The sequence below is a fragment of the Neospora caninum genome, chromosome XI (genome assembly GCF_000208865.1).
Source record: "Neospora caninum Liverpool complete genome, chromosome XI".
NCBI lineage: Eukaryota > Apicomplexa > Conoidasida > Eucoccidiorida > Sarcocystidae > Neospora > Neospora caninum.
Window position 1 is genome coordinate 5,699,582 of NC_018397.1, and position 15,735 is coordinate 5,715,316.

Genomic DNA, 15,735 nt, shown 5'->3' on the forward strand with positions numbered 1-15,735 from the left:
AAGGCCAGGAAAGACGGAAGATAAAACTCTTCGCCAGCGGCGCACAAGACTCGACAGCCATTCTGTCCCCCAGCGTCCTTTTTTGAGAAGAGTCGCCTTCTGATCGTCCAGCAAGTCTCTCCTCTGGGTAGCCTCTGTCCCTGTGTGAGCAGAGAAGTCGTTTCAACTAGATATCTCGGACAGACGTTGAAAGCCGATTTCCCCGCCTCTTCTCCCGCTCTTTTTGTTTTTCTATTACCGACGGCCTCGCTTCATTCCAACTGTCGAGATTCATCGCGCTGTCGCGGTGTGTTGGGTTTCCCTTTTGCACGGGATTTTGCGAGGCGCAAAGACAAGTGCATGCAGTGTGCAGAGAGCCCCGCGCGCGAAAAAAAGCCTGGCCCGTTTTCGATCGCTGTCCTTGCGTCGATTGCGTACCGACCGCCAGCACAGCTTAACAGCCGCTTTTTGCGGTGTGAATCTGAAACTGATTTCGAGGACTGCGATTCTCGACGGCTCCACGCCCTTTTTGGCTTCTCCATTCTCTTTCTTTCCTCTCTTTTCGCGCCTTTCTCTCCGTCCAGTCTCTCAACTCTCTCCAACTCTTTTCGCAAACTCTCTGTGCTGTCTCTCCGCCGCTCCGTCAGTTCCGCCCCATCCTGCCTTTGCCGTGGCTCTCCTCTCTCGTCGCGCGCCTCTTCTTCAACTCGTCCTGTGCGCGCCTTCTCGTCTTTTCTCTCTTGTTTCCCCTCCCTCCAATGTCCACCCGCACAGTTCGGGGCAGAACGTGAGGCGCGGCCACGGCCCCCTCCCGCGCCAACATCGACACGAGAATGCCGCGGAAATCCCAAAAACTCCGCATTTCTCCCCACCCAGAGCTCCTCCTGTTTGGAAAGGAAAACGGCTGCCCGCGACGCGGGACATCTCGCAGGCGCTGCCTCGTTTCGCGTGCGTTGCGGGCCGCGCACACACGCCAGCAAAGCCAGAGAGCGGATGCGGATCGCGCGATCACACACATGTCCCTGTTCGGCCCCTGGGTGTTTCCGCTCTCCACGTGCGTGTCTCGAAACTGATCTCACCCAAGACGTACGGGGAGACAGCGATGGAGACAGGTGACACAGAGACCACGCCGCACGGTGTCTGTGAGACGCGAGCGCCAAACACTGCGGAGCAACGAGAAATCTCACACGCTCGCCTCGCCCTTCTCTCTCTGCCTTCCCTCCCTTCCCTCCCTTCCACTCCTATCTCTGCGGTCTGATACGCGCCTGCGGGCCCCGCGGCTGTACTTCCTCGTCACCTCCCTCTCTCTTCCTCTCCTCCTCTGCCCGTCTTCCGTCTTCCCTCTTTCTCATTCTCGCTTCCTCTCTTCCTCTTCGTCTCTCTCCTTCTCTCTTTCTCTTTCCCTCCTTCTCTCTTTCTCTTTTCTTCGTCCTTTGTCTCCGGCGCGTCGGCCTTTGCGGCCGTCCAGGTGTCGCCTCGCAGTCTCCCGGCCCTTGTTGCCCCGCGGCCCGAAGCAGAGAGCGGAGACATGGGCGCTGAAAATGAAGGCGGCGAATCTCTGCTCGTGCCTCCGTCGGAGGAACCGTCGGTAGGTGCTCGGCTCTCGGCGAAAAGTCGCTCGCGAGAAAGACGCGTCGCTCGTCTCCCCTGCTCGTGACGATTCTCTCCCGTTGGCCGTTCCTGCAAGAGGTGTGCTGTAGCGAAGGACAGGCGCCTGGAAAAGTTGGGAGAAACCGACGGACCATACGCTTCGCGGTTCTGCGTGGCACGCGGACGGAAGAGGGAGATTATGAGGGGACTGAAAAGGAAAACGGTGACAAGAGAAAAAAAGAATCCGGATGTGCTGCTCCATCTGTTTGGTGTTCTCCCGCCCTTCACCGAGTCGCACTTTCGGCCGTCGTGCACGTCTACGTCCCGTTCTCTTCCGTCTTTCTCTCTTTCCCCTCTCTTCCTTCTTTCCGCTCTCTTTCTTTTCCTCTCTTTCTTCTTTCTCCTCTCTTTCTATTTCTTCTTTCCCTTCTCTCGTGTCCCTCTTTTGTTCCATTTTTACATTCTTTCTCTGCTTTCTGCGTCGGGCTCTTTCTGCTCTGGGCCCCTTCGTCTCCCGCGCAAACGCATATCAACTGTCCAACCTTTCTGAGTTTTCTGGAAGAACTGTCGGGACTGCGATTTGGAACGGGACGCTCACGCCCGCTCAGTCGTGGTGCCTGCGTTTTCGCCTCTCACCTCCTTCTCGCCTCGCCTCTCGTCCTCCCTCTTCACCTCTCTCCTTGTTTCTCGTCGTCCCTCTTGGTCTGTTTTCCTTTCTGTGCATCGCTCTTGCTTTCGCTTTCTCTTTCCTTTCTCTTTGTCTCGCTTTTCGTGCCTTCGTATTTCTCGGACTGCCGTCTGCAACGTGTCCTATCTGCCTCGTTTCGACTGCGTTGCTCTTCCTTCTGCAGGCCGGAAGAGCGCGAGTGGCGAGTGACGCTTAACGGCCCGCAAGTCCTGCCTGCATGCGGCAACCGCGTCGTCACCTCCAAGTACACAGTCTGGAACTTCCCGTTCAAGAATTTCTGGGAGCAACTTCACCGGATATCCAACATCTATTTCTTCTTCATTGGCTTTCTGCAATGCATCCCTCAGGTACCAGACACCGTGCACATGCATTCGCGATACGTCTGGTAGTGCATGTGCCGATCTATAGATATACATTTATATATCCATATCTATCTGCTCCTGGAGGTCGATCTATTTCTATTTCTCACGCTACGTATACCGATACAAACACATCTGCATCTAGATAGATCTATATAGGTATGTATATGCCGCTTGAGGAGGAGGCTGGCGTAGAATCCTCTTTGACGTTAGTAAGCCTGTGACGCGTAGATGCGTCAGCCTGTTGCGTGGTGTTTCTAGGCACGTGCGAGCATTTGTTCTTTGTCTCCATCGGTTTTTGCGTCCGACATGTGCCTCCCTCCACCTGTTTCTACGACCCATTCCCCCGGTGTTTTGGACCCGCAGGCCTTTATACCTTTTTTTTTGCCGCTTTCGCTCAGCTTGTCTGTCTCCTCCATCTCTGTTTTTCGCGGTTTCCCCCCCCCTCCCCCCCCTCCCCTTTTCTGTCTCTCAGATTTCCGGCACAGGCGGCCTGCCGACGATCAGTTTGCCCCTGTCGGTGGTTCTCATCTGCAACGCCGTCAAAGACGCGGTCGAGGACTACCGCCGACACCAAGCTGATGACCACGAAAACGGCCAGGTGCGAAACGTCTTTTCGGCTCTGCGCTCCTCCTGCTCTGTCTCTGCTTCTGTTGCGCTTTCCGTGGAGTCTGTGCTTGCCGAGGAGCGTTAAGGGTTGTTCCTCTAAACCTCTGCAGTGTGTCTATTTCCCGGTGTGTTTCGCTCACGTGCTGCTGCGCTCCCCATCCCTGTGCCTTCCTCGCTCCCACCTCTCCTTCGTGGCGAATCCTCCACGATGCCGCTCCTCGCCTCGCGTTCTGCCGCCTCAGACTGGTCTCTCTGCCTGGGTCTCCTTCCTCCTCCCCTTGCAGCTCTGTCTCCTCGCCACTCGCGCGCCGGCCCCGTCTTCCTCGTCGGCTCTCGTGTCTCTCCTGACGCGCGTTTTCCACTTCCTGTGTCCCCGAAGGCGAGGACGCACTGCTCCCTCTTCTTCTTCTCCTCCTTCTCCGTCTGGTTCTTTGTCGTCGTCTGCGCCGATCGCGGCTCACCCCTGGGCGTCTGTGGAGATTGGGGACATCGTGGTGTGTTTCCGAAACGCGTTTTTCCCTGCGGATCTTCTGCTTCTGGCCTCGTCGGACTCGCACGGCGTCGCGTTTGTGGAAACAGCGGGTCTGGACGGCGAGGGGAATTTGAAGGTGAAGCAGATGCAGAAAGACTTGGCGCTGTGGGTCGGCCACCGGCCGCGTGCGCGCGCCTCGAGGACCGCGCCCAGTCCTCCCGCGTGTCCGCGCGCGTCGACGGCGCCCCATGCGGCGCTGTACGCCGCGCTCCGCCGGCTTGCTACCTTTTCGGGTTCGCTCACCTGCGACTGGCCCAACAGAGATCTGCTGCGTTACGACGGAACCCTCACCGTGGCCAGACGCCGCCCACGGACGGGGGAGGAGACGGCGAGCGGACACGCTGAGGACACCCAAACGCGCGGCGCTGCAGCGGGAGAAAGCGACAAAGAAACGCGCGCAGTGAAAACCGAGGAAATGCAAGTCCCCGTGAACATCCACAACATGCTCTTGAGGGGATGCAGACTTCGAAGCACAGACTGGATCATCGGACTCGCCGTCTACACTGGCGAACACACCAAAATTCAACTGGTAAACGCTGCTGCCTTCAGTGCTTCTCGTCCTCAAATCGAGGTCCCCATGCATATGTATACACACACATTCGTATATAGGCATATATATATATATATATATATATATGTATATATATATATATATAAATGTATATAGATAGATGTGTATGTGTGCATCTGTGTAGATCTATTGGTTGAAATAGAGGTACGCATTTGTGTGTGGCGTTGCTTTTGCGTAAAAATGTCTTGGCCTCTTGCGTTTCCTAGTACACTTGTCTCTCGAGCGTACGTCACAACGTGTGAAGTGTCCCTGTCTGTTATCATGTTTCCGTCTCTCGTTCATGTGTCTCGCAAACTGCAAGCACGGATCAGTGCAGTTTTGTGTCGAGGTCCGGACCTGCCTACGTTGACGCGCCTCTGCCTTCCTCTCTGTGTATCCGTGCGGGTGTTTCGTCCTGTCTCGGATGCTCTTTGTCTCCTTCGCCTTTTTTTTTGGCTCTTTTCAAGAAAAAAGGCCAACCGCCTCCCGTTGTCCCGGACCTCTTGCGCCTGGCGCGCCTCCGATCGTGGGTGTGCATGCGTTTTGCCCTGTGCGCGTGCGTTTGGTTTCGGCGGCTGCCTTCCAGAATTCCGGTCCGCCTCGAGCGAAGCGCTCTCGCGTGGAAATGTTGACCGGCCGGGCCATCCTCGGCATCGCCTTGCTTCAACTCATCACGTGCAGCGCTACCGCGCTTGCCAGCACTTTTCTCTGGTACTCGCCGTCGTCGCCCTGGAAGCGCGTGTCTTACTTGCACAATCCAGAAGACCAGAAACTCTCTCCCGTCGTCTACTGTAAGTGTGGGGCTCTCGCCCAAGGAAGAGAGCGGGAACTCGCGCGGGGGAGGCCGAAGTACACAGAGCGGATTTCGCGCGATGCTTCGACCCCAACGTCCGACACGCCTGCCTTTTGGGCGCACACACACTCACACCCGCGAGTCCTCCAGGAGCCGGCGGCTGCGGTTTTTCGTCGGCTTTCTCGCGGGCAGACAGGCCGACGGTTGCCAAGGAAGAAACGCGCGGGCTCTCGGATGTGAGTGGTTCTCGATTCAGCGCCGATTTTCCCAGAGGCTTTCCCCAGCGTCTGTGAAAGACTGACGCCGGACGGAGGTGCTGTCCACGTTTCAGCGTTTCCGGTTTCGAGAAGAAACGCGTTCTCTTTTGTTTCTCTTCTCCGGGCCTTTCCCCCCGCATCTCTGCATGCAAAACCCGACGTTCACCGGCTCGTTTCGCCCCGATCTGTGCGCGCTGCTTCAGGGATCACCCAAGTCCTGACGTGTGTGGTCTTGACCGCCAATTTGATTCCCATCTCGCTCATTCTGCAAACGACGATGGTCAAAGCGATTCAGGCGTCGATGATCAACAGCACGCGTGTCGGGGCTCTAGATCCTGGCCCCGTCGGTCTCTCCCCAGCCAGGCGTTCGCTCGCGGAGCGCCCCGCGCGAAGCGCACAGGCACGCCGAGCTTCCCTCCGACCCGGAAAGCCGCCGGGGGGAGGCGATGGAGGAAAGCGAGAAGAGAAGGCGGAGGCGCGGCAAACAGCTGCGGCGCAGAAGGATGGTGGAGAGAAAGGAGATCAAGGCGGTGGCAAAGAAGAGGCGACGGCCAAGAGAGAGGGAGCGCGAGAGCCTGGAGAAACCGGCAAGGTCGCGTCTGCAAGGTTTTCTTTGCCGTTTTGGATCGGAGCATCCTCCGTGTTGAAGAACGCAAAGCCGAAGAAAGCCAAACAAGACCGCGCCACATTTGTGAATGCGTTCTCGTCTCTGGCGGATGCTGAGCGGGAAGAAAAGTTGGCAGGAGCCCTCCCAACGCAGCGCAGCCAGGAGGGGACTGCTGTCTCCTCTCACGCTCTCGGGCCTTCCCCCTCGGGAGGCAAGAGTCGAGGCGCCGCCGCGAGCAACGGCAGAGCGACGGAAGAGAGCGAGATCGCATGCACGGGGGCGGAGAGAGACACGCAAGAGAATCACGCGCAGCCGGGGAAGCCGCCGAGACAGTTCCGTGTGAACTTGCGAGGGCGCCGGACGGAGGGGATCGGCGGGAGAGGAGCGGCGGCTGGCGAGGAAAGTTCTGTTCAGAAGAACGCAGGCGAGGCCGAGCAGGCGCGGGAGAGAAGCGGGGAGACACTCGGGCTCGGCGAAGAAGTGAGTGAATTTGACGCGGAGGAAGAGGAAGCAAAGGCTGAGGAGATTGTGGCACGAACTTCCGACCTCAATGAAGAACTCGGCCAGGTCAGCTACGTCTTCGCCGACAAGACCGGGACGCTGACGGAGAACGTCATGGAGTTCCGCAAGTGCTGCATCCAAGGTGAGCACGAAGAAGAGAAAAGAGAGTTCACACACGTGCGGCGATATGGGTCCACACCCGCTTTTCCCGTCGCTCTCCGCAGACTTCCCGACAAAAACCGAGCCTTCTTCTGCCTATGCAGCAGTGTCTCTTTACGTTTGTGGAGGTCTGTCAGTCAGTGTCTCCTTAAGTTCACGGCAGTTTGTCTTGGCGCATCTCTGGTTTCGTCTTGCCCACACGTGCGCGTTTTAAGGGTGTGGTAGGGCACGTAGGTGTCCCCTCCCCGCATGCAGATGTCGACAGTGCCGCTGTCAGTTTAGAGACAGAAATGCAGACGCCATTCCTTGTCCAGAGACACACACGAGGCTGAGCAGCTGAAGCGGTCCCATGCCGCAGGCTCCCTGTGTCCTCGTCTTCAGGCATTCGCTATGGCGACGAGGTGGACGACGAGCGACTCCGACAAGCAGCCGCGGGGTGGCTTTCTGGCGGCAGAGACAGTACGCCAAACAGAAGGATACGCCCACCAACGGCCGTTCTTGCCTTTGCATGCATTCCCATATCTGCGTTTTTATTCGCGTGCACAGGGTGTCTCTTCCCACTGGCGCCTGCATCGTGGGGAGGAGGGCGGCGGGAGTTTCGTTTCACTGAGACAGAGACATGCACACGATGTATCGATATCAATCATCTATCTACATCCACCAGTATCTATATCTACAGCTATCGTTATGTGTGCATCCATATCTACATCTGTATCTATCTCTATAGCAACCTATCTATAGCAATCTATCTAATCTGTATGTACAGATATCTGTCTATATTCTATATCTCTACATTTGCCTCCATGGAGAGAGTTGGTTCCGTCGTCGTGCGTATATAGTGTCGTCTTGTCAGTCTTGGTGGGAGCAAAGTTGGACAGATGGTATTCACCGTTCAGGTGCATGCATCCCTGGTTGTTTTTACGGCGAGTGTCTCCGAGGCGTCTTTCGCTTCTTTCGCTTCTTTCGTGTCTCCTTGCAGACGCTCCCCTTCCGCCAGAGCGGCGGGCACCCCATGTGCATGTGGCCGATCCGACGCTGCGCGCCGCGCTTTCGGACCCTCACCACCCGATGCACTGCCACATCGTCGACTTTTTTCTTCACCTCGCAGTCAACCACTCCGCCCTCGCGGAACACGACGAAGAAACAGGACATCTATGGTGAGAGGTCCGGGGATCTGAAGCTTTTTTCCTGTTTCTCGCGCTCCTCGCCCCCCCTCGGACTGACCTCCGCTGTCGCGCCTGGAGACAGCTCACGCGACGTTCCGTGTTCAGTGCTGATCAACTTTGGCTGGCAGCGTAAGGCGCCCTGCCGCTGATACCTCTGTTGTGTCCCTTCTCTCGTCTGCTGAGCGGGTTCGTCTCTCCCCTTTCCCGCTGTCCTTCGCTCATCCCTCTGCCTGCTCAATCTCGCTGTCTCTCCCAGTGTCTCTCTCTCAGTGTGTCTGTCTCGCTGTCTCTCGGCCTTCCTGTCGCTCGCCGTTCCTCTTTGGCACCCGAGTTCGTTGTGGGTTTTTGTGTTTCTCTCTGGCAGTTGGTCGCGTCCTCTCTGGGCATCTCTCGCTCGCGGTTTCCTTGAGCGGGCCTTTCGTCCCTGTCTGGTGTGCTCAGGTACTCGGCCAGCAGTCCTGACGAGCGGGCGTTTGTCTGCGCAGCTCGGCATTTTGGGGTTACCTTTCGCGCTCGCACGCCCTTTGGGGTGGAGCTGAGCATCGCGGGCCGCATCGTCCACATCGACATTCTCGCCTCTTTCCCGTTTGAAAGCCGGCGACGGCGATCGTCGGTTTTGTGTCAAATTTCGGAGCCGCGGCCACAGGCGAAGAAACGGAAGTCTTCAGCTTCTCCTCGCACTGCCCCTGGCCCTTTCCCGCTCTTTGTGGGGGTTCCGGATCACCCGGGGACAGGAGGAGCTTCGCCGCCGGCTGCTGGGTGCTCGTGGCCTTCTGCGCATGCAGGCGTCCCCGGCCCGGACAGGCAAACTGCATGCGCGGTGCCTGGCTCGTCGTCCACCTTGCCTTCTCTCTCGGAAACGGCGGCGCCGAGTCCAGAGTCTGTGTTGGCCCCTCCAGTGTTCGTACACCCCCGGGGCCCAACAGGGGGTTTCCAAACTGAAGAGAAAGGGACTGTGAAGGAACCAAGAGAAGAAGGGGAAGAAGAAGAGGGGGAAGAATAAGGAGAAGAGGGGGAAGAAGAAGGGGAAGAAGAGGAAGGTGGATGGCTGCGCCGTCGGGTAGTTCTTCTCACGAAGGGCGCAGATATGGTGATTCTTCCTCGCCTTCGCCAGTCTGAAAAACCACGAAGTCAGGAAGAAGAAAGCAGAAAAGAGGAAGGAAGAGAGCACACGGACTTGGGTTTTGCCGTGGCCACGCCTGCGCAGAAAGAGACTGCGAAGGGAGAGAAGCAAGAGGACATTGACGAAGAACGCGAGGCAAGACGAAGAGCGATGGAACGCGCGCTCGAGGCGTACGCAGGCGAGGGCTTGAGGACGCTGTGTGTCGCAAAGAGGACCATCGGCCAGGAAGAATTCTCCAGTTGGTATGAAGAATACCTGAAGCTGCAAACCTCCCGTACCAAGGACAAAGAAGAGCGGCTCTACCAGTGAGTTTAAAGCACAGCGACGTAGGGGTGCTCGCACCGCCAGGGATGCAGCTACGCCTTTTCGTCTTTTGTTTCCCTCCTCGTTTCGGCGACAAAACCATCGTCGAAACCCGACGATGCACCCTTTTGTCATCTCGGCTTTCCGCGCGCGGTCTGAGTATCTCTGCCTTCTGAGCAATCGATGCAGAGGCGCGTGGCTGTTGATCTCTGTTCTGAAGTCTGTCCCTTTGTGTCGCCGTCGACCGCGCTTCTCTTCTTCCTCGACGAATCCGCGGACTACGCCACTCCTCACGCTTTATATATATATATATATATATGTCTGTATACGTGTATAAATGTATATATATATATATATATACTTGGAACTCAGAAACGCCCATTTGGTTGAAGGTGAATATCTCTCTTCTTTTCAATGTGTCCTGTTCTCTGGCTTCATCAGACTGGCAGACAGACTGGAATATGACCTCGAGTTGCAGGGTGTGACGGGAGTTGAGGATCGCCTGCAGGAGGACGTGGCGGTGACGATCGAGAAACTGCGCCAGGCTGGGATCCACGTAAGCATCCCTTTTGATGTCTTCCACTAAATATGCGTGCCCTACATTATGTATGAATTTGCCCATATCGCATATGAATGCGTCTCTCTCCCGCTGTATCGCTGTATACACACATAGACGTGCATCTTCCATCTACCTATCTCCATGCCTTTTACCTGTATAAAAAGGTGTACCTTTGCGTACGTATCTGTATACACGAATGTGTCCCTGTATGTCAATGCGTGCACATATTTGTATCTCAGTATGTATGTCTGTATGTATGTATGTCTGTCTGTATGTATGTATCGGTTGAGACTTCTGGCTCTGTTGAAGCGTGTCGGTGACGTCAAACGCTCTGTTTCTGTCCCCTAGGTGTGGATGCTGAGCGGGGACAAGACGGAGACAGCGCTGAATGTGGGGTTGGCGACCTTTTTGGTGTCCCGAGACATGCGCCTGTCGCGGTATCTGTGGAACGGGCGGGAGCGGAACGAGGAGGCACTCGAGGACCAGTTGCGCGCGGATCTCCGCGCCCTCGACGCGTCGTTGACAGAGCGCCCCTCTGCGGGGTTTGCTTACTGGTCGAGGAGGCAAGCGCGGAGCCTCAGCCGTCGCCTCGGAAGCGAAGTGAGGCGTTCGCCAGACTCGGGCCTGAACGAGGGCGACGCAGCCTCGGGCGGTGTCCCAGCTCCGCCGGATGCTGTCATTGTCGACGGCGAAGCGCTCAAGTTTCTCTTTGCTACTTCCGAAAGGCAGCTGGCCTTCATTCGACTCTGTTGCGCCTGTCGCTCCGTCATCTGTTGTCGCCTGGCCCCCCACCAGAAGGTAGGCGCGGCGAAAGACAGGAAACCCCTGGGGAACGGATCGCCGCCCCGACTTGAGTTCGGTTGCTTGCCTCTTTGAGCACGCAAAGGCCGGCATTCGAAATGTCGACGAAGCGAAAGGCGGTAGCGCAGCCGTGGCTGATTCGGTGCCGAGAGCCTCCCCTAGTTCGCCCGCGGAAAGGAGGATGAAGGCCTTGCTTTCCTCGTGTTTCCTTCTTTTCCGTCCGAGTCGCCCTTTGTTGGTGCGCTCCCTTCTTCTTTCTCGTTTCCCCCTCTTTCTCTCCGTTCCGCTGTGTCTCCGAGGCCTTGAAAGTCTGCATGCGTTTTCGTGCTCGCAGGGCGCCGTCGTAGACCTCGTGAAGACGACGACGCAGAAGGTGACCCTCGCCATCGGCGACGGCTCGAACGACTGCAACATGATCCTTCAGGCCCAGATCGGAGTCGGCATTCGCGGCAACGAAGGCAGCCAGGCCTTCAATGTGAGCTCCGGTCGCCCCGGCGGACGAAGCCTGGGAACTCGGCGGGAGTGATGAGCAGAAACACACGGAAAGAAGTGAAACAGGAAGATCAGAAAGAAGGAAAAAAGAGAAACGGGAACATCAGATAAAAGGAAAAAAGGAAAAGACGGCTCCCCCCCCAAGACGGAGCAGAGAGGCGCGGCGCCCGCAGTGGGATCAATCGAGGTGGGAAACAGAGAGGGAAAGAAGAGACGGCACACGGGCATCCAGTCGGGCTCTGCAGGGACCGTGGAAGGTCATGAGTTAAGATGGGGGCTAAAAGAAATACAAGAGACAGGCGATGTCCAGCTGTCTCTTGTGTCTCTCGCGCCCCGTCGCCCTGTGTTTCCACAGTTCATCTTAAACGCATGCTAGCTGGTGCTTCGGCTCGCCATTCGCCGCCTCGCCGGCAATCGCTCTCGCGCTCTCCCTACATGCACATCTCTCCATCAATCTGTATATATATATATATATATATATATGAATAGGATCGTACTTAATATAGGATCGTATTTGTCTCGGCTTTATGGAACTGAATATTTATTCATGTGTGGCAAAACATGGACAGTAGAACAAGGTAGCGGGGACACAGCTGTGGCAGGAGACGGGTGAAGGTACTGACATTTGTTGGCTCTCGTCTGTGTTTTGTTTTCAGTGCTCGGACTTTGGCGTCACGCAGTTTCGTCTGCTTCTTCCTCTTCTCCTCGTCCACGGTCGCTGGTGCTACCGCAGAGTGACGACTGTCATCCTTTACATCATCTACAAGAACTTCCTTCTCGTCTTGCCGCTCGTCTACTTCGGCTTCCTCTGTCTCTTCTCTGGACAACGGTTCTACCCCGAAACCCTCGCCCAGACCTACAATCCAGTTTTGACGGCGGTACGGACACTTGCCGAAACAGAACGCACTGACTCCACACAGCCGATAGTAAATGGTGTCGGACCTTTCTCACTTTCACATGTATATATATATATATATATATATATATATATATATGGTACACCAAACTCGTGCGACGTTTCCCCTAAACATCTGCACAAGCTTGCATGCGTTTTCGATCGTGTTTCCATTTGTATCCAGGCCCCCTCAGGGAGGCCTACATGTCTATCTGCATATTCATAAATCTTCAAGAACAATCATCTGTCAGTCTATCGCATATAGTTGTAGGTTTGCTGTCTGCCTGTTCTCGCGTGTTCAGCTGCCCATAACGCTGTATGGAGTCTTAGAGCAGGACGTCGACAAGCATGCATCGCTGAAGTTTCCGCAGCTGTATCGCCTTGGACAAAAGGACTTTCTGCTGAATCTTCGAACATGTTTCTCCTGGATTTTTCTGGGGGCCGTGCATGCCGGCATCATCTTCGTTGTTGCGCTCTACTCGTTCGGCTACTACATCATCCCCGGCACCAACGGCAAGGTTAGACACGCGTCTTCATGTCGGCCAACCCCATGGTTCCCGCGTACTCTTGTATGTACCAATGTCTACGCAACCGTATACACACATGTGCGTGCATGTCTATATGAGCTTGTATTTCTCTCTCTCTCTCTCTCTCTCTCTCTATATATATATATATATATATCCCTGTGGATAGACGTGCAGACGGCGCTTTCGTGTAGTACAGTCGTCCGCTTCTGTAGGGGTTATGGCCACGCCTGTGTCTGCATTTTTGCGCGTCTCTGTGCGTCATCGCCCGTCTGTCTGTGGAGGTTTGTGTGTCTAGATCTCATCGTCGGTTCACCGTTTCCGTGGAAGGGTATCACTGTGTTTCGCGTCCGCGCAGAATGCAACTTCGTGACTGTTTTGGCGCTTTTGTTTCTGTGCAGCCCTTCGACATGTGGATGGTAGGGACCGTGATGATGATGGCGAATTGCCTGGTGGCAAACTTGGCAATTCTTTTCTACAGCTTCAGCGTCTCGTCCGCCTCTTGGCTTGGCGTGTCCTTCTCGTAAGCGCAGAAATCGATTGAGCCCCTCACACAAGCTGGCCAAAAGCCGGAAACGCAGAGGGGAAGAGCCGAGACACCGAGAAGGGAAGAAGGGAGATCGAATGGGGAGAGAAGTGTGCCGACAAGCCAGGCGAAAAAGTGAGGGGAGACTCCAGGACGGCGCACGCCCCTTTTTACAGTCTTCTTTAGGGTTTCCTTTGTCCTTCCTTGCTGTGCGCCGGCAGCGTTTTCGGCGAGGGTGCTCTGAATGTTTTTGTTTCGATTTGTATCGTTCCCGGTGCCGTCTTGAGCCGGCTGCCTTTTGCGAGTTTGCGTGTCTTTCTTTTCGCCATACTGACGCCGTTCTTGCTCCCGTCGCCCGGGGTTGCCCCACAAAAGGCCTTGTCTCTCTGCTGCGGCTGTTGACCTTTTTCCAGGCTCTTTTCTTGCCTCGTTCTCTTCTTCGCGAGCTCGACAGCGACCGCGGCGGACATCTCCACGGGTGCGATCTTTCTCCTCTTTGAGTCGTTTCCTGCCGTTTTCCTCTACGCGCTGGTGGTCTGCTCGCTCGCCCTCGGTCTCCTCTGGTGCGGGCGGACCTTCCGACTGGCGTTCCGGCCGGAGCTTTTCGACGTGATTCAGAGGCACGAGTACCTCGGGCTGCCGATTCTCTCGGCGGCCGAACGGAGACACTTGCGCCTTTTGCAGGAGGCGACGGAGAGCAAGAAACAGGCGACGGCGGGGCGCGGCGCGCAAGCAGATGGCGACGAGCCGCCATCCCCAGACGAAGGGTCGGAGAACATTCCAGATGCGAGGAAAAAGACACACGCAGAGAAGAGCGAAGAACCCGCACGAGGCCGACTCCGGTGTCTGTGGAGATCGTTCGGACGCGGAAGCAGGATGAACCTGCAGATTTTCCCCCGTTTCCTGGTTTCGGTTGCCTCAAAAAACCCAGCTAAGCACTAGCCTTCCTCATGCCTGGCCGTCTCGCGCTCGCGCAATGCCGGCGTCGCGTCTCGACCGACGGCAACGCCCGTTTCTGCGCCGCTTTAAACTGGCGGTTGCTCGACGCTATCCAAAGGGCTAGCCTTTCCGCCGCAACGCGCAGAGAGAGGAAAGGCGTACGAGACAGAGGGAGAGAAAGAGAGAGAGGGAGCGACAGAGGGAGAGAAAGAGAGAGAGGGAGCGACAGAGGGAGAGAGAGAGAGGGAGCGACAGAGGGAGAGGGAGAGAATGGGGGGTCAGCAGAGACACACGCGCAGACAAGGCAAAATACGCATTGCCTGCGAGACAGCTCCAGATGGGGATTTTAGGGTTTAGGGCGGACAAGCCTCAGAAAGGGGGGAGACGCAGTTCGAGCGACAGAGAAAGGCTGTCGCACGAGCGACAAAAAGAGAGAAGGCGAGAAAAAAGAGACGGTCGCGCTAGAGAAGAGGGCAAGAGCAGCACGCAGCGACAGTCCGAAGACGCGTGTCGTGTGATGCTGCCGCCCTCCGAAGAAGTCGCAGACGGAGACAGAGGGTGACCTGAGTGCTCCCCGCGACACAGAACCCACCTGTAGGGCCCATGTATACGCATCCACACATATACATATGCATGCGTGCATAGATTTGTTTACCTGTGTTTCTCGATAGTTAAACAGGCATTTAGCCCACGCAGAGATGCATGTATGCCAATCTATCTGTATATATGCGGGACTCAGCTGAAAAGAAGAAACCTGTTCTTTTGCTCGCTGGCAGACGCGCTGCGACCAAAGCGCGGGAAAGGCGGCAAGGCGTTTCTTTTTTGCGAGGCAGCTCGGTTCGCATTTTAAGAGACTCTGAATCTCGCGAGGATGCGTGCACGTCGCCCGCTCCGGTATTTGGTAGAAAAGAGACGGAAAAAAGCCCACTCCGAATCTGCGGAAAAAGGATTGGTTGCGAAACTCGGAAAAATGTCGCCCGTCCCAGCAGAGCGAGAGGCCCCACTGAAGAGACCACAGAACCTAGCTCCTGCAGAGAGACGGCTCGTTACGCGGGAAGGAGACAGTGCCAAGAGGACACGCTTGGGCCGCCTTTGAGAGACGCTCCGGGGGAGAAGTCTCAGGGAGGCCCAGACTCCTGCGAGCGTCTTCTATCTCGCCAGGGAGACATCGCGGGGACACACGGGGACGGCGACTCGCTGCTGGCAGAAACCAGGGACAGAGACAAAAGATACAAGGGAAAACGGCAATTTAGAAGGCGAGAGCCGTGCAGCGCTGCAGCGCGACGACGTGTGGATACACAACCGAAGAAGAACCCAGGCGCGCCATCGGTAGTTGAGAAGAAGTCATGGAAAAAGACAAAAAGACGCAAGCGAAAAGCCTGGGATCTTGCGGGGAGGGAAAGGTTGTTAGAGAGAAGGACGAACCACCGTTCAATCTGAAGCTTCAGATATGGCCAGAAACAAAGGCGAAGGGCGAGACGCGGCCGGGGGGGGGGGGGGGGGGGAAGCGAGGCAACAGAGACAAAGAGGCAAGGGTTCGTCTACCGGATGTTTAAGGCGCCTTTCCGCGGGGATAAATAGCAGGCCTTTTGAGACGGCTTACTGCGGGTAAGAAGGACGGGGGGAAACGGCGCCGGCAAGCGAGCGGGGAAGACGAGAAATGTTAAACAGGCGGGGGTCAGAGTCCAGGATGAACGGCGCGACCGTTCGCAAACTCGCTGAGGTTTCGCCGAGAAACAGGCAGAAAACCCACGTTCCCTTCTCTATGGCCAGGCGGGGGAAA

The 15,735-nt window shown here is 56.3% G+C and overlaps 1 protein-coding gene across 1 annotated transcript; it reads left to right on the top strand.

Annotated features, from left to right (window-relative positions):
- Positions 1-1,520: 1,520 nt before the first annotated feature.
- On the top strand, positions 1,521-13,955 carry NCLIV_059860 (putative ATPase 2; the record flags this gene model as incomplete). The annotated part of the gene is made up of 17 exons (XM_003885540.1): positions 1,521-1,567; positions 2,421-2,604; positions 3,092-3,217; positions 3,510-4,286; positions 4,894-5,098; positions 5,561-6,607; positions 7,006-7,083; positions 7,604-7,781; positions 8,155-8,231; positions 8,855-9,218; positions 9,658-9,772; positions 10,124-10,573; positions 10,911-11,051; positions 11,725-11,946; positions 12,266-12,481; positions 12,889-13,010; positions 13,427-13,955. The coding sequence occupies 17 exons, from the start codon at positions 1,521-1,523 to the stop codon at positions 13,953-13,955; spliced, it is 4,878 nt and encodes a 1,625-aa protein (XP_003885589.1).
- Positions 13,956-15,735: the final 1,780 nt, after the last annotated feature.